The sequence below is a fragment of the Aythya ferina genome (assembly GCF_964211825.1).
Source record: "Aythya ferina genome assembly, chromosome: 19".
In the NCBI taxonomy this organism is placed as follows: Eukaryota; Metazoa; Chordata; class Aves; order Anseriformes; family Anatidae; genus Aythya; species Aythya ferina.
The window spans coordinates 2,584,985-2,609,863 of NC_140309.1; the positions used below are offsets into that span (position 1 = coordinate 2,584,985).

General features: G+C 45.8%; 1 protein-coding gene across 3 annotated transcripts in view; it reads left to right on the plus strand.

The window, feature by feature from the left end:
• The window catches only part of CALN1 (calneuron 1), a 192,388-nt gene that overhangs the window by 124,547 nt on the left and 42,962 nt on the right, over positions 1–24,879 (plus strand). For all 3 annotated transcript variants that reach the window (XM_084492997.1, XM_084492998.1, XM_084492999.1), the window contains one exon: positions 6,634–6,746. In XM_084492997.1, the coding sequence (XP_084349123.1) occupies positions 6,634–6,746 (113 nt within the window). The remainder of the gene's footprint in view (positions 1–6,633; positions 6,747–24,879) is intronic.

The following is a 24,879-nucleotide window of genomic DNA, read 5'->3' on the forward strand; positions in this document are numbered from 1 at the left end:
CTGGAATGCGTGGAGCTCTGCCCAGGGGTGAACAAAGAGTGAGTTGAGAATTTAGGAGTAAGGATTAAAGGGTAGGCTACCATGGCTGACACTGTTGTGGGTGTTTGCTGCAGGCCACCCAGTCAGGAAGAGGAGGTACATGAAGTCTTCTTCAGACAGCTCCAAGTAGCCTTGTCAGTCACCAGCCCTGGTTTTCATGGGGGACTTCAACCACCCTGATATCTGCTGTGAACACCACACAGCGAGGCACAAACAGTCCAGGAGGTTCCTGCTGTGCATCGATGACAACTTTTTGACACAGGTGGTGGAGAAGCCAAGAAGGAGAGGTGTGCTGTTGGACCTCATACTAACAAATGAAGAACGACTAGTTGGAGATGTGAGGGTCAGGGGCAGCCTTGGCTGCAGTGACCATGATATGGTGGAGTTCGGGGTCTTGTGAGGAGGAAGCAGATCAAAATGTAGGATTGCAACCCTGGACCTAAGGAGAGCAAACTTTGGCCTCTCCAGGGATCTACCTGGAAGAATCCCACAGGTTAGAGCCCTGGAAGGAAGGGGAGTCCAAGACAGCTGGTCAGTATTCAAGTATCACTTCCTCCAAGCTCAAGATTGGTGCATCCCTATGAGCAAGAAGGCAAGCAAAGGGGGCAGAAGACTTGCATAGGTGAGCAGGGAGCTCCTGGTGAAGCTCAGAAAGAAGAAGGAAGTTTACAGCATTTGGAAAAAGGTACAGGCCGCTTGGGAGGAATATAGGGACATTGCTAGAGTATGCAGGGATGCGACAAGGAAGTCCAAGGCCCATTTGGAATTAAATCTGTCAAGGGATGTCAAGGACAAAAAGAAGGGCTTCTTCAAATACATCAGTAGGAAAAGGAAGACTGGGGAAAATGTTGGCCCATTGCTAAATGGGGTGGGTGCCCTGGTGACAAAGGATATGGAGAAGGCAGAGTTGTTGAATGCCTTTTTTGCTTCAGTCTTTACTGCTAAGATCAGCCCTCAGGAATCTCAGACTCTGGAGACAAGAGAGGAAGTACAGAGAAAGGAGAAGTTTCCCTTGGTCAAAGAGGATTGGGTCAGAGATCATCTAACCAAACCTGACATCCACAAATCCATGGGCCCCGATGGAATGCACCCACAGGTGCTGAGCGCTAGCTGATGTTATTGCTAGACCACTCTCCATCATCTTCGAAAGGATATGGAGAACAGGAGAGGTGCCTGGGGACTGGAAGAGAGCCAATATCATGCCGGTCTTCAAAAAGGGAAAGAAGGAGGACCCAGGCAACTACAGCCCAGTGATCCTCACCTCCATCCCTGGAAAGGTGATGGAACAGCTCATCCTGCGGGTCATCTCCAAGCATGTGGAGGATAAGGTGATCAGGAATAGTCAGCATGGATTCGCCAAGAGAAAGTCATGTTTGACCAATATGATATCCTTCCATGATGAGATGACTAGCTGGGTAGATGAGGGAAGAGCATTGGATGTAGTCTACCTTGATTTCAGCAAGGCTTTTGATACTGTCTCCTCATAGACAACATCCTCATAGACAAGCTCAGGTGTGGTCTAGATGAATGGATGGTGAGGTGGGTTGGCATTTGGCTGTACAACAGAGCTCAGAGGGTTGTGGTGTGGTCTAGTTGGAGGTTTGCGGCTAGCGGTGTCCCCCAGGGGCCAGTACTTGGTTCAGTGCTGTTCAACTTGCTCATCAGCAACCTGAATGAAGGAACAGAGTGCACCCTCAGTGAGTTTGCAGGTGACACAAAGCTGGGAGGAAGGGCTGATACCCCAGAGGGCTGTGCTGCGATTTGGAGGGACCTCGATAGGCTGGAGGGTTGGGTCGAGAGGAACCTCATGAAGTTCAACAAAGGCAAGTGCAGGGCCCTGCACCTAGGGAGGAATAACCCCAAGCACCAGCACAGGCTGGGGGCTGACCTGCTGGAGAGCAGCTCTGCAGAGAGGGACCTGGAGGTCATGGTGAACAACAAGTTCACTGTGAGCCAGCAGTGAACCCTTGTGGCTGAGAAGAAGGCTGAGGGGATGCTGGGCTGCATTTGGAAGAGTGTCATGGGAGGTGATCCTCCCCCTCTATTCAGCCCTGGTGAGGCCACACGTGGAATATTGAGTCCAGTTCTGGGCTCCCCAGTACCGGAGGGACGTAGAAGTACCGGAGCGAGTCCAGAGGAGGACTGTGAAGACGATTAGAGGACTGGAGCACCTGTCACACAAGGACAGGCTGAGAGAACTGGGCCTGTTTAGCATGGAGAAGAGGAGACTGTGAGGAGACCTAATCAATGTGTATAAATATCTGAGGGGAGGGTATCAAGAGGATGGAGCCGGTCTCTTTTCAGTTGTGCCCAGTGACAAGACAAGAGGCAACAGGCACAAACTGAAGCACAGGAGGTTCTGGCTCAATATGAGGGGACACATCTTTACTGGGAGGGTGACAGAGCACTGGGACAGGTTGCCCAGAGAGGTTGTGGAGTCTCCTTCTCTGGCAATACTCAAAACCCACCTGGATGCTATCCTGCACAATGTGCTCTAGGTGATCCTGCTTGGCAGGGGGGGTTGGACTAGATGATCTTCAGAGGTCCCTTCCAACCTCAGCCATTCTGTGGTTCTATGAAATCCTTGGGCTGGAGCTGAAAACCCATCAGCTTAGAGTGAGAGGGTTGTGATTTTCTATGCTCAGCTCTGATACACCAGAGAAGCTCAGCATCTCCAGTAAGAGCAAATACTAGCATCTTAAACACTCCTTGGCCTGGGGATCTGAAAGCACCACACCAATATGAATGAATTGGGGTGGAAGGCAAGGAATTTAGAAGAGCTAATGCCCATTTCTCAAAGGTGCAGACTTGGGGCACTCAGGTCAAAAGCTGCAGTGTCTGGGATAGCTGGGAAAGAGCTGGGTTTCCCAGCTTCATGCTGCTCTTTGCTGCCACTCCGTGGCTGCACTTGGTGGAGGGTGGATGTTGGACATCAGGATGACCCCTAGATGTGAGAGCACTTCTGAATGAAATTATTCCCAAGGTTTTTCTGCACCCAGTGAGCCAGAATTATGCGTTGCAGCTTTGGTCCAAGTGCTGAGCAGGCAGCAGGTCCAAGGCCCCGTGCTGTCTGTGCATGGTTATGGTGAAAGGGGTCCTAAAGGACCCAAGGATGTTGCTGTGTACTGTCAGGCATCCCTTGGAGCAATTAGCCATGCTCACATGTTTGTTCCCAGGGTTGTCGGCAGTGCAGCTGGTTGCTATTCCTTTCTATTATCACATTTGTCTGTTTTTTTGTTGGAACTGAGACAGTGCCTCGCAGGGAGTAAACCTTTGTGGGTATCTGGAAACACTTAGTGCCCAGCCGACGTTAACAGACTTGTAATAATAAGCAGATCTAATTCATCTCTGACGATGTGGCCAGCGATGTTCTGAGTCATATTTTTAGTCATGCAAGGTTCAGCCACATGATTGCTAACCCCCTTCTTGCCCTGTGACATTAATGCCAGGATTAGGAGGAAGCATTATGCAGAAGAAAAATGTTAGGTCATAACTGTAAGTAAATAAAGAAATGGTTTAGGTGGTTTAAAAAGGAAGGTGAAGCTAAGCTCAGGTGTTTTGCTAAAATCAGTCTTGCAATGACTGTTAGTTAGCCAATGGGTAGTAGTTTGGGGATCAGGTGGCACCTGCACAGAGGGTTTGGGACTGTGGGATCGCCTCTGATGGCGGTGTTACTTGGAGCTTGCCACATAGGTCATGGAAGGGAGCAAGGAAAGGTGACAGCAGCGCAGGAGCACACACACTCCAGCCTGGTATCCTTCTCCCTTCTTCTCATCCCTCAAACCTGACAAAAAGTTCATTTCTGAACAAACTGCACATCACCTGCTCTGAATATAAATGACATCTGTAGGCGCAGCAAAGCCAAACGTGGGGATGTGTGCAGTGTATGATTTGCCTCCAATGCAGATTCCGGAACAGATGCTCACTTTGTGCATTGCACATCAGCATGTACCATGATGTGTACAAGATTATGGCATGGAGGAGGAGGAAAACATCAATTGACTGTACAGCATAACAAATTTCAAGCTGCATGTACCCGGGAGCTGGTGGGTGTCCTGAATGCTTGTAGATCCTACCAGAGTTATGGGTATCAGGTATTGCCTGGTTGTGCCGTGGTTGTGGAGAACAACCTTGCAGTGCTGCAGAGCTGGAGCCTATCTGATGGTTTTTACAATATTTTTCTCCTGGCTGTTGAATATTGTAAAAGGAATTTTCAGCCAAAACTGTGAGTTCTCTTCCTTGATATTCTGATGCTGTAGTCTCCTGAGATCCTGATGGCAGGAACATGTGCTTTCTGCAGCTTAAAATGAATGTTAAAGGGATATTTCTACCAAGCAAAGTGTTTGGGATTTGGTTTCCTTGCTAGTTAACAGTGTAAATTGAAAAAGCAGTCTGTAAGGGGATAATGCATTTGTAATGGCATCTTTCTTCTCTGAGGTTATGGAAAGTGCTATAATTAAGCTGATAATTAAACCCCGTGAAGTTAGTTATGATCCCTGGCGAAGGCACAGGGAAGTCATGAGCAAGGGTTTGCCCAGAGTCTTGTTCTGAGTCAGATGCAGAGCCCAGGAGCCCTGGCACCTGCTTTCTCATGAGTCATGCATAGGACTAAGTCCTTTCTTTCCTCCATGGATGGAATGACATTGTAGAAAACTCAAATTGAATAACTCAGTGTTTTGGGGTCAGATATGGATAGAGCAAATATATGCACGGGCAGGTACTAGAACCTCTTTAAAATGCAAATTGTTTTCTTGCTAATCTTGCTAATTTCTTTAACCCAATTTGCACCATAGTGTATGTTTTTCTTACTGCCTTTGCCTTGAAGTGATGTACTGCAATGCAAATTGCCCCGAACCCACTGTCACCTTGCATTACCTTCCCCAATGTGATCCAACATGCTGTGACTGATACAATCCGACTTGATGTCATAAAATGATGTCTCCCATGGGGAAGCAAAAGGAACACATTTTCTCATAGCCCATAAATATTTTAAAGAACGGCTTTCCAAGTGATGGGGTCCCCACTCCTTTCCTTTTCTGCTTAATAACCTGTCCCAGAAATAAGCTCCATCCTGCAAGTGCTCAGCCCACTCCAGGCCTGCAAAACCCTTCAGCACATGCTGAAACCTGAAGGTCTGAGCAACTTTAGCAGTCAGATGGGGTCTTCTTGCATGTTAAAGGATGAAAGCTGTTATGAATCCCTGCTGGGTTTTCTTTTCAGAGCTCCCGTTGCTGGCTCATCCCCAGAATATTCACTCGTCTTCACAAAATTACGGGCAGAGCCCTTCAGTGAGTAGATATCACTATTCTGGCAAAGGAGCACTTTGACTCTGCTTATTTTCATATTGTGTTTCTGCGAAGATAAGGACACAGAGAGATTTCAATCAGTGGTGCATATGCTCAGATCAAGCATATGAAATATAATAAGAAGGACAGATAGCAGCAACACAAAGCTGTCACAGGGGGTTGTTGCAGGTACTGCAGTCAATAGTGACATTTTAATAGTAGCCATTGCATTGATCTGCTTTGGTCTGATGGTTTTAGACACTTTTCACACCTGATAATTTAGAACAGCAACTACGTGGAGGGGTGCATCCAGTCAGTTCCAGCTGAATTTAAATAATAATAAAAAAACACAGTGAAAAGTCATACAGTTTGTGATTTTGTTTCCGGACTTGAAGGAGGGCTAATATATCTGCCTGTATTAACTGGTCTGGTAGCAAGTGGGAGGATATGTCTAGAGAAAGATAAAGAAAGGAGAGGTATGCAAACATTAAACTATCCTGTTCAGAGAAGCAGGTATTTTTAAGATCCTCCAACAGGCATGAATTTCCTTCTTTTTTTTTTTTTTCTTTTTTTTTTTTTTTTTGCCATTTTCATTAAGCATCACAGAAGTTCTCCAAGGGAAGAGTTATATTTGATATAATACTTAGATATACTTCAAACAGCCACATGCCTCATTTACAAAACATACAATATACTGCAGGGGCTTGGGACTGCGTAGGCTCAGTTCATTAATGGTAGGAGCAGTCTCCCCTTCCTGCTAATGGCACTGAAGCTGTGTCTACACTGCCTGCTCTGCATGCTGAGCACACAGGGCTTTTAAGAGACGGATGCTGATGGAAAGCTGAAATGAAATGCCTGGTGGATTCGTAATAGTCTGGCTCTTCCCTCCGCGTGTACTCCCTTCCTCTGGAGGATGGGGTTGGCCTTGTAAAAGCTTTGCAGAGACCTGGCTCTTTAGCGTCTCTTAATAGAGGAAGAGCGCTGGCAGTGCTAATGGCAGCTGTCCTCCTGCCAAATTGGTTTTTTTTTTTGAGAAGTGACTTGCCTATAAACTCTCTGGGGCTGGGGAACAGTCAGTTCATCTCTATTTGTGCATCACCTGATCTTGTCTTCAAGTGTGGATATGCTACAACATGGGCCATCCATTGGGATTACAGCAAATTAGGGTCTGTACATACCATGAAGTTGATGTAGCAGGTGCCATCGTGTGTGTATGGCTTCATGATGTGCTGCCGGTCCAGGATGGCCTATCAGATATTGGCACTAAGTGGTACTTCAGTAAAAATATTGATATTTTCTTTCATTCCAGGGGATGGCCAGGTTGATTTTGATGAATTTATGACCATTCTGGGACCTAAACTGGTATCATCAGAAGGCAGAGATGGCTTTCTGGGAAATACAATAGACAGCATATTCTGGCAGGTAAGTGGTAATTCCTTTAAATGCAACTTTAGCCAACTATCAGTAGCTTCCAGAAGTGATTTGTTGGGGAGCACAAAATGTTTTGTTAGGGTGAATGCTTGTGTTAAGGGTATTCAGGTTCCTCTTGCTGTCTGCTGAGTATCATCAGCCCATGTTGCTGGAGCGACCTGCTCTCATCTGAGCCCTATGACGGAGGAAGGGTGAGCACATACTGTAAACGAGCTGTATTTGAACACAACAAAACACCAAGTTAATTGTGCAACACATCTTGGGGCATTTTGGAATTAATTTTTGGAAGAGAAAAACATTTTTCTCCATGACTCTTTTGAGTTAGGAACCTCAAACCTGTGCTCTGCTTACAGAAGTGTGCTGCTGTTCACCATCCCTTGGCTGGGGTGAAAGGAGGCTCCAAGCAGAGTGAGGTTTTCTGTGCAGGTCATGTTAGATTGATGCTTCTGCAGTGAATTCAGGACAAAGACTGAGGATTCAGGTCTGAGTTTGATGATGGGTCTATTTTGTGCCAATGCAAAGTTTGCCCTTGCTGCTGCTCTGGGGTGATTTGGTCCTGATGGTTTTGAGCATCAGAGGGGGAGGCAGGTTTGGCAGTGGGATCTGCCGTGCATTGTGATTTTTAAACAGGATTAGACCTTTCTGGAAAAGCAAGGACAGTCCAGGCTGTTATGGCAAGTATTAAAAATCTCCCAAACCACAATGCTGCACATTTCTTGCCAATGGATTGAATGTGTGGTTTCCTGTGAGATTACTGCTCATTTCATTGATCACCCAACAGCCTTTGCTTGCTAATAAACTTGGGCTGTTACCAAGTTTATGTGAGTCAAAAGAGTCAAACCTGAATATGAACATTTCTGTCTTCTGTTACTGCCCTCCAGCACTGTTCAGGCTGAATTGGGTGGAGTTTTGTAAATGTCTTTTAAAGTCCTTTAAAACTTGTTCCTGGTCTCCCAGCATGTGATATAAATAACCCTGGAAATCTGGGTCTGGATTCCAGTATTCCATTTTCAAAGCAAGAGTTTGGCATTGGTGAATCTACAGTGGTTTGTAATATATCTAGGGGGACGCAAGGGCAAAACTCATTTTACGAAGGGCAGGATTGGGGTAATCATGGATGTTCTGTTGCCCCATCTCCTTGTTGTGAACAACAAGGAGAGGAGGAAGCACTGACCAGTCCCACCAAGCCAATGGTGCAGTGCAGGCCAGTGGTGAGACTGGCTTCCTGCAGCCGTTCATGAAGCACAGATACCCCTTGGGAAAATCACATTCATGGGCTGAGCTCTTTCATGGGTAAGATGAGAGGTTGGGAGCCCACCCTAAGATTCATTTCCCAGGTTAACCATGCCATTTAGTAATCCTTCAGCCCTTTGGAAATGCTTGTGGTGTCTTTGCTTAAAGGTCAGCGAGGAATAGAGGATGTGTGCTCTGGATTTTGAGCAGCAGGACTCCTGGGCTCAGATTTGCCTTGCTCTTTCTTGCAGCAGCAAGCTTGGCCCTTGTGCACTCCAGGCTGTGGTGGGATGAGTGAACAGTGTGGAGACCCCAGGTAACTGGTCCCATGGTAGGGGGACAGCCCTGGGGTTGTCTGCAGGCAACAAAGCTTTGACTGACTTGCACGAGTGCTCCAAGGCCTCCAAAAAGTTGTTCATGGTCTTTTACTTGTACAGGTAAAAATACATCTCTTTACCTAGCACACTCCTTGATTTCAAAGCACTTGAAGAGAAGCCTTCTTCTCACATTTTGCTGCTCCTGGGGTAGGAGAACTCACAGCAAATACAGTATTTTTTCCCAATACCCTCCCCAAAAATATGTAGGGAAGAACTGTTCAAGGAACAAATTCCCTTTGCCCCTTCCTACCTGGCTTTACCCAAGCCATCTATGGGGTTTTACATTGTCTTTAAGCAAAGCAGTGACATACCTGCATCATTTCCTGTGGGATACATCTGATTTGAAACAAAGCCCTTTTTAGATCCAGGGCCTGGCTGGTTCCCCATATCCCCTCCACGTGCATTTTTCACATTTGCTGGGAAAGGAACAGCTTGGAGAGAGAATGAGTTCAGGCTGATGCTAGAGCACTTCACCCCTGCAGTGATCCCAAAGAGTGACTTTGAGGAGGGAATGGTGCCCACAGGCCTGTGGCTGTGAGTGGCCCTGGGTGACAAGGGCAGCAGGGTGGCATGAGGAGGGACAACTCCACCATGGTGCCAGCTGGCCAGGCAGTGCTACTGAGAAATCTCACATCAAAGCTGCGGGCAGCAAAAGGCATCTTGAGGCTCATTACATCAGTTCCAGGGGAGAAAATCCATGTTGTCATCCAGAAAGTGTTTTCCTCTTCTTCATCCAAAGAGCTCCCCTCCAACTGGGGTGATTTTGGCTCCAAAGGTGCCACTTCTGTGAGGACTGTATTCCAAGCACACTTTAATAATGCTTTAAATAATGTAACGACAGAGTTAAATAATAAACAGCAGCAGAAGGAGAGAGGGATTCAGAGGAACAGGCGAGGGCCTGGTGGTGTGTCTCCACACGAAGCTGGGAGCGAGTTGGTGGGACACAGGAAGGCGGCTCCAGATGGCAGAAGCTGCGGAGGGGAAGGATCTCACAACAACAGCAGTGGGGCTGCAGGAGACAAGGAGGGGGTAGAAATGGTGGAAGACTAAGAAGGAGAAAGAGAGATCATGCATGGAAAAGACTGGCTTGCAATAATAATAGGGGAACAGTTCATCCGTCCTATTGCACATTGCCCACAGTGTGATGGTCAGTTCAGGATAAGCAGGATTTGGCTGCGACCTGTGTGTTGGCAGGTGTTAGAGACACGAAGGGTCTCTCAGATGTATTTTCCCTCCTTGATTTCCCATGTGGGCTCTAAATTGAGTTGTATTGGGGTGTGTTAAAAGCAGCTGACTCCTGCTTTCTCAGGTAGCGGCGATCAGTTCTGCTCCAGTTAGAATGGCTCTCCCAGGTCCCTCAGCCTGGTCAGGAGCTAGTTAGGAGGAGGGAGGGAAAAATCATCCCTGCAAATACTATTTCAGGCCAAGTCAATATAGACCTATGATATCAGGATTGCTGAGGAAACATTGACTTTCCCCTATCTCTGAATGTCTGTCTTTCCTGAGCAAGATGAAGCACATACAAAGGTCTGTTTTGCAGAAACCATCCTCAGGTGCCTCCTGCTCTGCTTCAAAATTATTTTCTTATCCTTGTGCTGACTGTTTGTAAATGGAAGTAAGATCTACCCATGCACAAATATCTTTAACTGTCACTGAAAATATTTTTTCCAAAATGCAGAGCTGCCCTGTAACTGGCAGCCACTCCTTGGGACGCAGGACCACAGGCAGGAGGAGTCTGAAGGCTGGAAGCAGCCAGCAAAGCCCTGCTCTTTCTGGTTTGGGGCAGAAAAAAAAAAAAAAAGTAAAGAAAAAACTAGTGGTGTACCCCAGGGGTCAATACTGGGCCCAGTCCTGTTTAACACCAATGATCTGGATGGCGGGGCAGTGTACCCTCAGCAAGTCTGCAGGTGACACCGAACAGGGAGGAGTGGTGCTTACACCAGTGGGCCATGCTGCCATCCAGAGGGACCTGGCTGGAGAAATGGGTGACAGGAACCTCCTGCAGTTCAGCAAGGAGAAGCACAAAGTCCAGTCCTGGGGAGGAGCAAGCCCAGGCCCCAAGACAGGCTGGGGCACCCAGCTGGCAAGCAGCCTGGCAGAGAAAGCCCTGGGGGTCCTGGTGGGCACCAAGCTGGCCATGAGCCAGCAGCGTGCCCTTGGGCAAAGAAGGCTGATGGTATCCTGGGCTGCATTAGCCAAAGTGCTGCCAGCAGGTGGAGGGAGGTGATCCTTCCTCTCCACTCAGCGTTGGCGAGGCCACACCTGGAGACCTGTGTCCAGTGCTGGGCTCCCCAGTAGGAGAGAGACCTGGAGCTACTGGAGGGAGTCCAACAAAGGGACACGGAGGTGCTGGAGGGCCTGGAGCCCTCTGCTGTGAGGAGAGGCTGAGAGAGATGGGACTGCTCAGCCTGGAGAAGAGCACGCTCAGGGGGACCTCATCAAGGTCCATAAATACCTGACGGGAAGGTGCAAAGAGGACGGAGCCAGGCTCCTTTCAGTGGTGCCCAGTGCTAGGACCAGAGGCAGTGGGCCCAAACAGGGGCACAGGAGGCTCCCTCTGAGCACCAGGCAGCACTTGTGTGCTGTGCAGTGACCGAGCACTGGCACAGGCTGCCCAGAGAGGTGCTGGAGTCTCCTCCTTGGGGATCTTCAAAGGCCACCTGCAGGTGGTCCTGGGCACCCTGCTCTGGGTGGCCCTGCTGGAGGAGGGTTAGACCAGATGGACCCAGAGGTCCCTGCAAACTTAAAGCAGTCTGTGGTTCTGTGAAAAATGACCATAGATGAGATTTTTGGAGTACCTAATGAGCCCTGTTTCAGAAGCTGATAGGAGGAGGTGGGCCTGGCCCCATGCAGGTGTGTTAGCCCTTTGCAGAGTGCCTGCCCTCTTCCTTCTCCATCTTTTTCCCTCTGTATTTTTAAAGAGTGGTCGGCCATCCCTTGCCTTGCCACCATTTCTGAGCTGCTCCTGCTGGAGTTCACACTTAGTGCCTTGAAGCTGGTTGTCTTTAATGCTTCAGGCAGTGATTTGCAGTGATTTGGTTGCCATTGCATGATCAGAGAGATGCTATTTGATTAATTTTCAGGCATGAGAATTTGTTTTTCCAGAGCTCAGGGAAGACAAGTGCAGTTCCAGTGGAGCGCTCAGAGGGCTGTGTTTCGTACAAACAGGTTTAGAGGCCTTTCCAGTGCATGGCCATTCAGGTCTGCAAAGCTCTTTAGATCAAGAGCATTACAGAAAAGGCAAACATTGCTACTGGTAAATATTAGCTCCTTGTTTTGCCAAATAAAATCCAAATCTATCCATTGTGCCCTGCCATTCCCAGAGAGGGAGAGGGATTAAAAAAAAAAAAAAAAAAAAAAAAAAGAGAGAGAGAGAGAGGGGAGGAACTGGGGATTTGTATTCATTAACACTTTTTTCTCAGATTTTTTTTAAGTGCAAAGACCTCCGGGAGTAAGTGTTAAATACTTTGCACAGAACATAGCATAGGGAATCTCCAGTGTCTGGGGGTAAGCAACAGGAACAGGAGCAATAATAATCTTGAATTATAGGCTTTTAATTAAAACAAACCTCTCTGTCTTGGCTTAAATGCTTTTTGAAGTAAGAACAAGTTGGAATTGTTAAACAACGGGTTTGTATCTGCATTGGATGCAGAATAAACTCTGTACCCAGCAGCACTGATGAGATTATTTTATAAAATCAATACTTTGCATGGGGATCATTTGTGAGGCAAACTGCTGCCTGCAGTTTTTTTTCTCTCTTCACTCTGTGCACATGGAAGCTACAGGGAGCATCATTTCAGCCAGCACTAAACATTTCAGCCCGAGCAAGGATATCCAGAAGCTTTGTTTTGCAAGAGGGGACAGCACTGTATCATCCACTCAGACATGGTGCCCACTTGTCGCATTCGATATCACCCAGTATAATTTACTGGCTTTCAGGAGGAGGCTGGTTGTTTTTGGATAAATAAGGCTGCTTTTCGGAAGCAGGAAGACCAGAATACCAACATGGTGTTTGTGGCTGGGAGATGCCGCTTGGGGATCTGCTCATTTTTCCACCAGAGCAATGCCTCTGCAGCTTTGGGGGGGGACAGCTGGAGGAGCAGGCTGTCCTGCAGGCAGAGCATCTCTGCAGCTCCTTGTGTGTTCTGGGCTTGGGAAAACCTTTTCATTTCTCCAGGCCTCCCTATACCTTTCCTCAGGGGGAGGAATACATTGTTTTTTATGAGCTTTGGTGGATGAGCGGGGTCAGCCAAAGCTAGATCCCTCCCTGCAAGGAAGGACAGGTAGACAGGAACATCCCAGAGGAAGCAGAGCACTTGCTCCAGACGGCATTTTATTTCCTGAATGCAGCAAAAGTAGAGTAAGGAGCACGTCCTGCAGTGCACTGGCTAGGAAGGGTGTGCAGGGAGGTGAGGGGGGCTCAGAGCCGCTGCGAACATGGTAGAGCAGAGGGACATGCTGGGACAGGACACGGAGATCTCATCCTCACAGCACGGCTGCTGATGCTTTAATGAGTTGCTGTGCAAAACTGCCCATCCATAATCTGTTTTCAGTTGTCACTGCAAATGCAACAGCATCCCGGGGGAGAGATCTGGGCTCTCGTGATCTGGTCAATCAATTAGTGCTTTAATAGAGTGAAATGAAGGAGAAAATGTGTGGGAACCTCGGAGGCACAGGGCAGGGTATGGAGATACTTGGCGGGTGATGGCGTGGGAGGCAAGGCAGGGGATAAGGCTGTCGGGGTGAGCGGAGTGTGCCTCTGGCTCTTGCTTGGCTCAGTACAAAGATGGTTTTGCTCAGAGAAAGATTTTTTCATATGAAGTACAGTAGATAAATCTAACACAATTTCTCCCTATACACGAAGTTTCTCCACTTCTCTCCACAAAGGAGTCAATTTGCTGATGGCAGATCAGCCTTGCCAAAGTTGCAGAGGAAGTGTTTGTGTCTCTGTGTGCAATCTCACATGGTAACAGATCCAACCACCCTCCATCAGCACAGACCACAGAACTGCCAAAATAACACCCCTTGGGCACAGGGAGTGTGTGGCCTCCCCTTCTCACCTTCCTCCTCTTCCTCGTCCAGTGCAGCACAATTCTGCACAATTCTGGGATGCTGCTAAACCAGGGGCAATTTACATCTTGCACTGTTAGCTTTTGCTGGTCATGAGCTGCCTTGCTGCAAATACCCCCAGATTTCAGGATTTTGGTTGCTGCTATTTCAGCCTTTCAAAGAATCATCTCAAATTGACTTCTTTGGAGTCCAACCAGACTTTGCTCTGCCTCTGAGTTGTTTAAAACTACAGAGTTAGTTTTTGCAGTTCAGGGTACCAGCAGATGCTCAGGGTCTGTGGTGGCTCTGGGAGGGCAAATGTCACAGCTGGGCTAAGTTGCATGTAGTTTAGACTCAGAAAAAAAAAGATGAGATTTGGGGAGGAAAGATGTTTTGATGGTATATGCAGACCTACTGCACGTGCAAGTGGCCTCCCTCTTATTAACTACTTTGAGATTTGAATCAGAAAACTCTGCAGCTGCAAGTTTGGGTGCCAAAACATGATGCTTGGAGGTCAGTGAAGGTTAACTGGGGCCGTACCATTGCACCACACATGTACCTTCACCCCAAAGAGCACACCTCAATAGAGTCCTCTTCCAGGAAGCAAAAGCCTCCACTCCCCACCAATATTTTTAATGTCAACAGCAATGTGGGTGCCTGCGTTTTGGTTGTTGAACCTTCAATATCTTAAAGAAGAGTCATTTCCACAGAAAAGAAGTGCTGAACTTCTTAAAGATCTGCCCAATTTTCAGTTTCCCATGCTGGATACCATCAAACTGAAGGACTGGTTGAAAACCTTGGCGTTGCCTCTTCCACAGGAACCACTGAAATTTTTCTTAGTACCCAAGCATCCCCAAGCATTAGGCTGCCACCTTTCCTGTGACAGGTAATACTGGGTCCTACTCACCTGGAGTTATTAAGCTGACCTGCTGCACTGTTAGCTTCAGCATCCTGGCTGTGCTTACAGTTTCCAAAATCAAATGTGCCTTGTAATGTCTGATCCTGCATTTTAGATTTGGTATTTTGTTTTCTTATATCCAGTCTTAAAATGTTGTGAAAATTCCCTTTGTGAGGATGCAGATGACTGCATCACAGCAATGAGCAGGGTGACTAACCAGTACGGATTGTGCTCAGTTCATCTCAGCTAACCTGGGACATCTGCATTTTTTAGACTCCCTTTAAAATTAATAGAGAGAAATAGACACTTCTAGGGTGCAATTCAGGGATCTGCTTCAGACCTACCTCAGGAAGAGATACATCACACTTCAGAAGTGCCAATTTTTCTCCATTTGGTATCAAGTCTAAAAAAGTGGCTCAGATGGAGATGTGTGTACTGGGGACAGCTAAATGAGCCCTGCCAAGGGTTTCAAGTGCCTTTTTTGATTAATGTGCATGAAGCCAGCTCTGTCAGTGATGAGGCTGTTATCAGTAGAAGGAGACCGGTTCTGGCTGCCTTATTAACTCTCCTTTTGTTGACAAAGACATTCCCACTGAGTACATTGCACTCAGTGGTTGTTGTCACAATACAGTGAAAGCTGAACACTTGCAGGTGATGAATTCATCAGCAAGAGACTTCTCTTTGTTCTTAGTCTGAAGATCAAGCACAGAAGTGCCATGACAGCTGCAGGTATAGACATGAATATTGGAGATGCTCACGGCCTGGGTCATGGTGGTGGTGCTGTGGTGAGAGTGTCACATCCTTCTACCCACTTTGCAGTGTATGAGGTTGCCAGAGGGCATGAATGAGCAATAATGTTTGGGGAGCCTCATTTTAAATCTATTGCTGCTAGGGGACCTTGTTTTCACTAATACATATTTTTCCCTGCAACAAAATCAGGTTCTCTCAAGTCAAATATAAAGCTCAAAACTGGAGGCATTGGAAATTGCAACGTTTTGAAGGCATTTATGAACCAAAGCAGGATCGGTACCAATAGCAGGAGAAAAGCAAGACTTTGTTGTCAGACTATGTTTTGTAGCTTCAAACAGCTTACTTCTACATTTTGCCTTCTGAAAGACACTACAGCTTTCATTCAAAATATATTTAAAGTAGGCAGTTTACAACAAGAGGCCTCCTGCCTGCTGGCTGACAAAATACAACTGTCCTGGCAGGTGGTGGCTCAGGTTTTTTGTGCACCCTGAAGTATTCACGTACATGTACGCCAGCCAGCTCTCACAGTACAGAGGTTATTTTTTTTTCCTGTCATCTTATATATAAACCCAGTCTGCGTTTCTGTGTGTCACTGGGATGTTTTTGTTCCTGACTGATGCATGAAATAGGAACTGCACTGTGATTTTCTCAGTGATTTGCTTAGAAATGTGGGCAGTGATGTGTAGGAAAGGTAAGTGCATATGATTATCGGCTGATGAGTACGTGGGTATCCAAACTATGGGATGGGGAGAGAGTTCCTGGCTTTTTGTGTGTTTTGTTTTTTTTTGTTTTCTCAGTTGTGTTAGGCCCCAGCATCTCTGTGCCCACTGCTCGGCCCCTTAAAATCATGGTTCTGGATTTGTTGGAGTGGGTGTCTTTTTTCTTTAAATGCACTTTGGTGCCTTTGAAAGGCACCAATGGGTGTTGGAGCAAAGGAGGTGTGTTTCATGCAGGGGAGTTTCAGTTTCCATAAATCCTAAACCATCAGCAGATCTCAGGATCCATCCCTCCTGGTTACTCTGTGTTCTTGTGAGAAAAACAATCTGTTTTATTGCTGTTGTGTTGTGGAGGGGAGTTTTAACTGAGGATAAGGAAAGCGAAGTCTGATTTTCATGGAGATCAGAACTTGGGAATTGTTTAAAACAGACCTCATGGTGGTGGTCGTCTATTTCTATTTCTCTTTTGTAAAGAGTCCCCTCTTTGGGATGGAAATCCTTATAGTGACCTGCCTCCAAGTTGTGGCTTTCAGTGGATTAAAAATATTGTGAATATTTCATTGAGGTTTTCCAGAGAAGAATGAGAGGGAAGAACAGGAAAAAAGATGTTCCATCACTCACAAACAAACAACAATAACAACAAAAAAGTAAAAGTGTTGGCAACCGTTAACAACAAACAAATGTGTTCAGAAAGAAAAATGATCCTTTATGAAAAAGAAAAGCTAAAAAAGCCTTCTAAAAATAAAATTGAAAGAAAGAGTGGAAGAGTGGAAATGAGAGAGGGAGATGGAAGGGGAGAGGGGGGAGGAAAAGAGGGAGAGGGAAAGAATGAGAGAGGAAAAAAAAATCTCTGAAAAATTTCAGAGAGAGCTTCAAAGAACCACTGTGGGAGTTCCCAGTTGTCCCATCAGCTGCGACAGGGTGATCCCAGAGTGACCCAGCTGATCACCCCCACTTTCCACACTGCTGCAGGGCCATGGGGGTGATAGATTGCTCAGGCAACACCTGAGGTTCGTTAGTGTGATCTGGATGAGCAGTGGATGCTGTGGCATTGAGGAAAGACCCCTAGGTTCTGGCTGCCAGACAATTTCTACAGCACACTGATTGTCCCACGATTTTCAGTACAGATTGCTGGAGCCTGATAGCTGAAGCCAACAGAAAGGTACCTGGTACCATTGAGCCCCAAGTGGCACATGGGCTAAATGTTGAGTTTCTCAGTTGCAGGCCATCAGGATAGAGATGTTTCCCTGGCCACCAGGGTGGAGGTGCTCCAGCCATGCTGCAGATGCAGCCAGCTCCATACTCCCCTGCCTCCTGTCCTCCACCAGTACTGAGGACAGGGGAAGGTGGGAACGTGGCTGTCTAACACTCATGGCCTTGAGGCCCCCTTTTCCTTCCCTGCTATTTTGCCAGCCCCTCTGCATGGTGAGAGGTGGGACAGGGCCTGGCCACAAACCTTCCTTCCCTTACCTCTACAGTCTGCACAAGCTCCTTTCTTGGTTTCTCCAAACCCTTGTGACATGAGTGCTGCAAACAAGCCTGCTGCACATTTGTTTGTTCTTTTTTTTTTACTGTTTGGCATGAATTTTGTGGATTGCTGGGTGGTGCACAGGGAATGAGAGCATGCTCCTCCTGCTTCAAACCCTGTTTGAGCCAGGCAGGCTCTGGTAGCCCCATCCTCTTCCCTGAAGTCTGACTTTATTAATACGGTTTTCCAGCAAAGGCATAGCATAGTTTTTCCAAGTGGGTGTAAAGATGCTGATCTTCAGGAGAAATTCCTTAAGGTCTTTTTTAAAGCAAATTGGTTGCTTTGCTGAGAAATTGTTTCTTTGTGCACTTTTGTTCCCCTTCGTTTTTACCATCTGTGGAGGTTTGATTTCTGTGCTGGCAAAGAAAGAAATATTACTCTCTGAGATGCATGGGGTCTGTAGGGCTGGTGGTCTAGATGTAGTCTTTTGTTCCACAGGGAAATTTGTTTTTACTGTTACTGTTTGGTAACACACCACTACAAAGTGGTAATTAAAATAAGTAATTAAGTAACCAGTACAGTTGGTCACAGTTAAGAAGATGTATCAGGGTACAGATGCTGGCCAAGCTTGTGGAAGAAGTCCAAAGCAACCCAAGAAAGCCAATGAAAATATTTAATGTATGTGAGAACATGGTGGGAAGTGTTCAGTAATGATTTTTACCCCCTTTACATGGAAATAAACAGGTCTAGTGTATATGAAAAAGATCTCTATTCAAAATGGGCCGGGGTGATGTTTGTTTTCCCTCTAGAGATGTCTTCAGGTCTCCAACTTTCCTATGCTGAGCAGAGAGAGACAAGCCTTGAGCAATGACCGATCAAGATACACAGGTTCATGGAGCTCATGGAAATGCCCCCATTTTTGGATAATAGCATAGAAGAGAGATGGGGGAAAAAAAGCAATCATATAACAATGATTTGCATGTTTTTAATCTCTTTCTACTCTTGCTGAGTGTGTTAGTTTAGATGTTTTTCCCCTGGAGGCTGCTTTCCCAGGGGATGATTAGTACAAGACGTCACTGTCAATCCGTCAGCTCCCCCCGCGTGCACCGGGCTTCAATTCCTTCCAACTTTTGGAAGTGACAGAGCAATGAAAAGACAAATGAAATAAATTGATGCTTTTTAGGGGAGCAGAATCTGAAAAGAGCTGTCATGAAGGCAGACAGGCTGCATGTAGGTGCCAGATTTCAGGGCTTTCAGGAACTGTGATCCTCCACGGAGATAAACCCGTGCACCTCAGCACAACCTCAGTTGTGCTGGGTTGTGCTTGTACCATTGTACCAAGAGACAAGTAAGTTATGCTTAGTATATATTTTATGGCTAGCTGATACATGGGCATATGCTGTCACAAAATCGGCCCATGTGCTAGGTTAAAATACATCCTTTCCCCAATTCTGATTTCTGCTACCTCTCAGCCACATCCTTGCATTTTTCTAATGCCATCTTTAATACAGACTACATGGAAAACTGCACTGAAGTCAGAAATACTCCTGTAGTTATTCAAATAGCCTTCATTAGACTGTATCTCTTTTCCTACTGACATTCAAAAGTGCTTGAATCCCAAGGGCAGTTTCAGAGCAAAAGTGGAATGAAGAATTTTATTTGTAGAATGAAATGATGATGAAATCCTCCAGGAATTGCTGGTTTTGTTCAGAAAGGCAGGCACTGGAGTTCTGCAGAAAAAAAAAAAAAAAAAAAAAAAACAGGATATTTGTTGCTTTGTTATCTTTGTAAAACATTTAAGAGAACAAGAAGAAACCACTACAAGTGTATGTCCAGGCAGCTGAAGTGAGACCTCAGCTCTGGTCCTGAGGCTTTGCCTTCCTCTGCATCATCTGTAGGTGTTCTCAGCTTCATATTTCCTCCTGTGTAGGATGGGGCCAACTTTAGTCCCATTTAATCACACAACTTTGGAAAAAAGCACCATTTTTGTGCTGCACATACCTCATACCTCAGAATAGAGACTTTATAACAGGTGTACAAGAAGCAAGCAAACTTGTGTGGGACAGGGCAGGAGAGTGGGTTAGTCCAAAATACCAACTCAGAGCAGCCTTACGGGCTGGAAGGGGATGTGTGTGGGCTATCCAGAGCCAAGCTTCTGGAGCTTGCTCTCAGTTTGCAGAGATTATTTAAATTGTGTGCTTGGATGTGAATCTTCTTGCTACGTGGTGGACATAAAGGCACATGCAGAGAAACACTAATATAAAACTTTCAAGACTGAGATCTTAGGAGCTAAGGCAAGAGCTGGGTCTTGCCTATTGGTACTGTGTTCCTTCCTTTCCCATTTAGATTGGTGTTTTTAGGGAAGCCAGATAATACCATAGATAATAAATAATACTGATAGTTTGAGATAACCAAAATGTTTCTGTGATTCCAATTTTATCGAAAAATTACCCTTTATTATTTCCCATGTAAAACTTCCATCAAAAATTCTTTGAAATTGTCATTCTTCCTACAATTTCTGCATTGTTTTTACTGAAAAATATGTGCCTATTTTTATCAACATGTTTTTAAATGATTTCTGAAGGTTTGCTTATTTGCAAGTAACACAGCCTTCTTATTTGTCTGCAGCATGTTTTTCAGCAAGCAAACCAAATGGATTTTCTTTTATATCGTGTGTAACAGAAAATGGTTCCATTTAGAAACTGGCAAAAAGAAAATTACTTTAACATATTTGATGTGTGCTTTTCCATTTTTTAAACTTGTAGTAATTTGTCAAGTGTAACTGTTGGGCATAGCTTTTTGGTCATTACACACAGCCTGGCTTGCTTCCAAGGCAGTAGAAATGCACCTCATTTAGGGCAGGTATCTCTATGAGTGGAGGCAGATATTTGCAGATCTTGCTGCACTACTGTTTTTTGAGTGCAGTTTTCTCTGTTGTAGCAGTGAATTGTTCTCCCTACAACCTTCCTGCAGATCCCTCTGGTTTCCTATGGGGAAAAGATGATCATGATCCATATATTGAAGAATAATCTCTCCTCTGGCAGCCTGCATCTTTCTTTTCTGACAGCCCCTCTCTCCGTGACAAGTGTTGCCAATGTTATTTCTGTCCACGGCCAAGGACGAGGAGGGCTGTGAGATGGCAGGATCCAGGCAAGGAGCAGGGACAGGGAGCAGTGGGGACAGACCCTAGCCCTGCCAAACTCTTCTCATCTCCCGTACGGGCCGGTCTGATTGCTGCGGAGAGAGCTACTGCTGATTGCTGTACAGGAATTAAATTAGGTGAGTTAAAAACCCGTATCAATCACCGTCATGCATACTTGCATATGAAACATAGACACGAAAGGTTTATGGTAATCAACATAGAGTGGCTGATTAAAGTCCATTAAAATGCACTAGAAAAAAAATAATCTAATCCTCTCTCCGCTTCAACCCCGGCTCTTTTCCGCCCGTTTGATAATCGCTGCTGACTTCACTTATCATCCCTGACAAAGTGCCCCAGCATCGGATACGTTGCTGCTGGCATCACCGATCCTGAGCACGCTGCTGTACCCACGCTCATTCCTGGAGCACACGCAGCCGTAGAAGCAGATGGGAAGTGAAGGTAGGAATAACTTGGTTTACAGAAGACAGACCATCGAATCTGAAACACTCTGAAAGTGATCTATCACCCTCATGCATCCTAGGGTATAGAGGAAATACATATAATCTTAAAATTCAAATTATAATGAGAATTGATGATTACAGAAATCTGTGGTGTGTGGTTTATTGCAGCTTGGAAGTTGCTGGCAAATGCAGCAAATGTATTGCTTATACATATACTCCTTTTCTGAACATGAAACAAGCATAGTCTCCACTGAGGACAGCTCTTCTAATCCTTCTCTGAATGTGTCTGTTCCACAGCGTGCTGAAACATCCCAGCCATGATTCACACAGGGTCATGGTGAACCTCACAGGGAGATGGTGCCTGCAACAAAACCTCTGTAGGGTTGTTTGTGTTACTGTCATGGGCTCGGGCTGTTTTCAGAACCTCCAGGCCTGTCTCGCATGTAGTATTTGATAGACATCTAAATTGCTCCTGAAATTAAATCTCCATCCAGTTAATTTAGCACCTGCAAAATTAAATCCTGGTCTTAGAGTCTTTGATAAAAGTAGGTCGCAACTGTTGGGTGCTGCCTTTGGATAGACACTCAGGCTCTGATTTCTCATGGATGCCACCACACCAGAGGCTCCAAGCTGGCTGCAGGCAGGGAGAAGTGCTGCACTGGTTTTAATGCATTGGAGACATGGTTTTCATCAGGTCATGTCTCGGATGCTTGGATCTTAATTCCTTCAACAAAAAGGGGGCACAAATACCTCCACACACGCTGCCACAGGTAGCTATGTGTATGACAATATATGTATGTGTAGAGGAACTAGATGTTACAAGGCTATGTTACTGCTGAAAAGGTGATCACCTGAAAGGTAGCAGGAAATGGAATTAGTGCGGCTCAGCCTCACAGAGACAATATTTCAGCATCCTTGTGTGCTAACAATATAATTTACTCTTCAAGCATGTGATTGCAGGACACTTTTGCAGTGTCTGGACAATGACTCTTGCTTCTCTGATCAGCCCCCAAATGCATGACTGCTTTTATTTCTCCTGTTACTGATCTGCAGATGATTAAGGTTAGTTAGTGTCTGTGGGTCTGTCCTGCAAAACATGGCTAATTTGTACAGTATTCCTGCTGACCTCAGCAAGATCTGCCTTGGTAAGCACCTCTCCTGCTTATTGCTTTGTAGGATGATTTTTAGAAATTATTGCATTGTTGGAGTCTCTGTCCTTGGTGATAATTCGAAGCCTGAGTGGACACAGTTCTGGGCAACCTGTTCCTATTCAAGCATTCCCTGCTTTGAGCAGGGCACAGGACATGCACTGGATGGAGTCCCATGAGAAAGCCAAGGGTAGGAGGTAGTATCCGAGGCCATGTGTGAGCAGAGGTTTCCAGGGCACAAGGTTCTGCAAACCTTTCTTTTTCTAGCACCACATTGACAGTGGGGCAGCCTGGAGTAGCTGCTGCTTGCAATGCTGTCATCTGCCCACACTGATATTCCGATGATGCTTGACACTTCCTGATGCTTGTCCAGAAGTAAATTAGAGCTTTTGTGTCTCTTTTTGGTTAGAACAATACTAAAGTTGTCAATTGTGGCAAATCTGACCACGAGTCTGGTCTGGACTCATATTTACATTGGTAAGTACCACTGTTACTTAGCAGTCAGCAGTCATCAGTGGGAGCTGAACATGCCTGCCCCACCAAAGCACCAGCAGTGGACTCAATGGTGGGGATGGGATTTGGTCACCTTGCTCGTTCTTTTGTTCTCATTTGGCACTTGGCTGGTCCCCCCCAAGCTGGGACGCAGTGATTATTTTCTGTCTGCAGATGCTACATGAGCCCAGCTGGCTGAGAGCAGTAGGGCAGGCAGGGAAGGAGGTACATGACTGCAGCCCATGCTAGGAGCACTGCTAAAGGTGCTGACCAAATAGCCCTGAGGGTTATATTTTCCTCTTGAAATTAAGATGTAAATTCCTGACATTAAACTGCAAAACTCATGTGGTGATTTTGACTTGCTGGATGCTGTGTGCAAACATTTCCTCGAGTTTTGCAGGACACATAGATGCACAAGAGCCTCTGTGCTGTCTCTTAGCTCTATCCCAGGCCAGCACTTTGGCCATATTCATCCTTGGTTAGTCACAGGCAGGAGATGCATTTGGAGCGATGTGATTTATAACCGCAGAGGTAGAGGGTGTTAAATGGTGCTCTCCAACACCACAACCAGAGGGAGCGGGACACAGCTCCGGAGAGTCCCTGTGAGTCAGCAGGTCCTGCTGCGGTCACACTGGGTGTGCAGAGAGCTCGTTTAAAAGAACGTGATGCTCCGGTGAAATAGAAAACCAAAGCAAGTGTAATAATCACATCTGAAATAAACAGTATCAACGAATTTGTGATATGAAAGGCAGTTGACAAGACTTTTGTGTCACTGGGGATAAAGACAATATCTGACTGTGAGACCTTTAGTTCTTAACGTTTCAGAGGGGTTGTAATCTGAAAACCTAGAGCTATAGGTTCAAAGCCTCCACTGCTCTGGGGCTGGAAGCATTTCTTGTTAACAGTGCCAACATAAAGAGCAGGAAGAAGATACAGCTAATAGAAAGTAGGACCAAACACAAACAGATGCATAAATTTGAAACATACTATTACTAAAATGGAAGCTGGAAGTGGAAGGCCCTAATACTGGAGATGGTATCAGGCCCTAACATCTGATATTGGATTTCAGGATCTCTTGAACTGCTGGATCATCATGATAAGAAAGACATTAATTTAGATGTTGATTGAAAACACTCTACAGCTGCAATGAAATAGGGCATTTGCTGTCGAGGTGTTTTAAGACAACTGCATTATATTTACAAAATTGGAGGATCTTTTGGCCATAATGACAATTCAATTGAATTTCAAAGGGCAGTAGTATTATATCTCAATCTACAGGTCAGTGGGGGTGGCTGGATGATGAAGTGTCAGTCGCTTTTAGTATGAACAAGACAGCTACAGACTTTCAGATTTGACTTAAAATATCACCGGCAATAAAAAGGTGATATTCTTTGAATTATGATAAACTCCATGTTTCATGTCTCTCTTCTGTTTGGAATGGGGTAGGGTACCTAAGCCTAAAGTATTTCTTGTGTTCTGACCTAGAAAATCTGTTTTTCTATATATAGCCGTGCATAATGCCTCTTGCTCAAGAATAGGCAGAGTTTTAAGGGTGATGGGGCCACATTTGGAAAGCCAAAGCATTCCGGTGAGCACCCCTCAGTCAGAAGTGAGTCTGCAAGACACCCATCATGTAACATAATCCCACGAGCAGATGCTGTCTAAGTAATTAGCTCTGCTGCTAGATGAAAGGCCCGTGCTGAATTGTGCTAAGATTGCCTGCTTCTTCACTGTAATTGCTAAAATATAGCAATGCAAAAGCTGAAGCTTGGGCTATTGCTTTGGAAAGTTATTTCTGTGCAGCTCAGGGGAAAAGTAAATCAGTTAATGGTTTTAATTAGCAATCTTTTCATGTCTTCCCCTCATTGTCCATGAGGAGCTCTGCAGAGACAGTGCTCTTCTTTGCACAGATTGCAAAGGTGTGCAGCACTTGACTGTGCTGGGCTTTGCAGCCAGCCGTGGCAGTGGGGTACAAACCACCGCCCTCTCACTTGTAAGCACTGTGCATTGGACCAAAACACGCTTTTTTCTGGTCAACATGGACTTAGGGATCTTCTGTCTGGCCCATAGGTTCTCTGCAGCAGAGCACATATCCGTATGTGTTTCTAGTAGCTCCACTGCTTCTCCTATTTCCCTCACCCTATTTCTTCTCTGGCTATTTGGGGAATCATCCCAAGTGCCACACATTTTATTTCTGTAAGTCTCTGCAGCAAGCAGGAATTTGACAGCTCCTGGAGAGCTGTCTCAGTGTGTAATAAGGTATCAAGGGAGCATGACTTCTGAAATCCCAATAACTAATCTTATCTCACAGGCAGAACTTGCAGTTGTTTTTAGGATATGATCGGATCGGCAAGATAATTTTTTAATTAAATTAGGGTGATCCGTGTTTT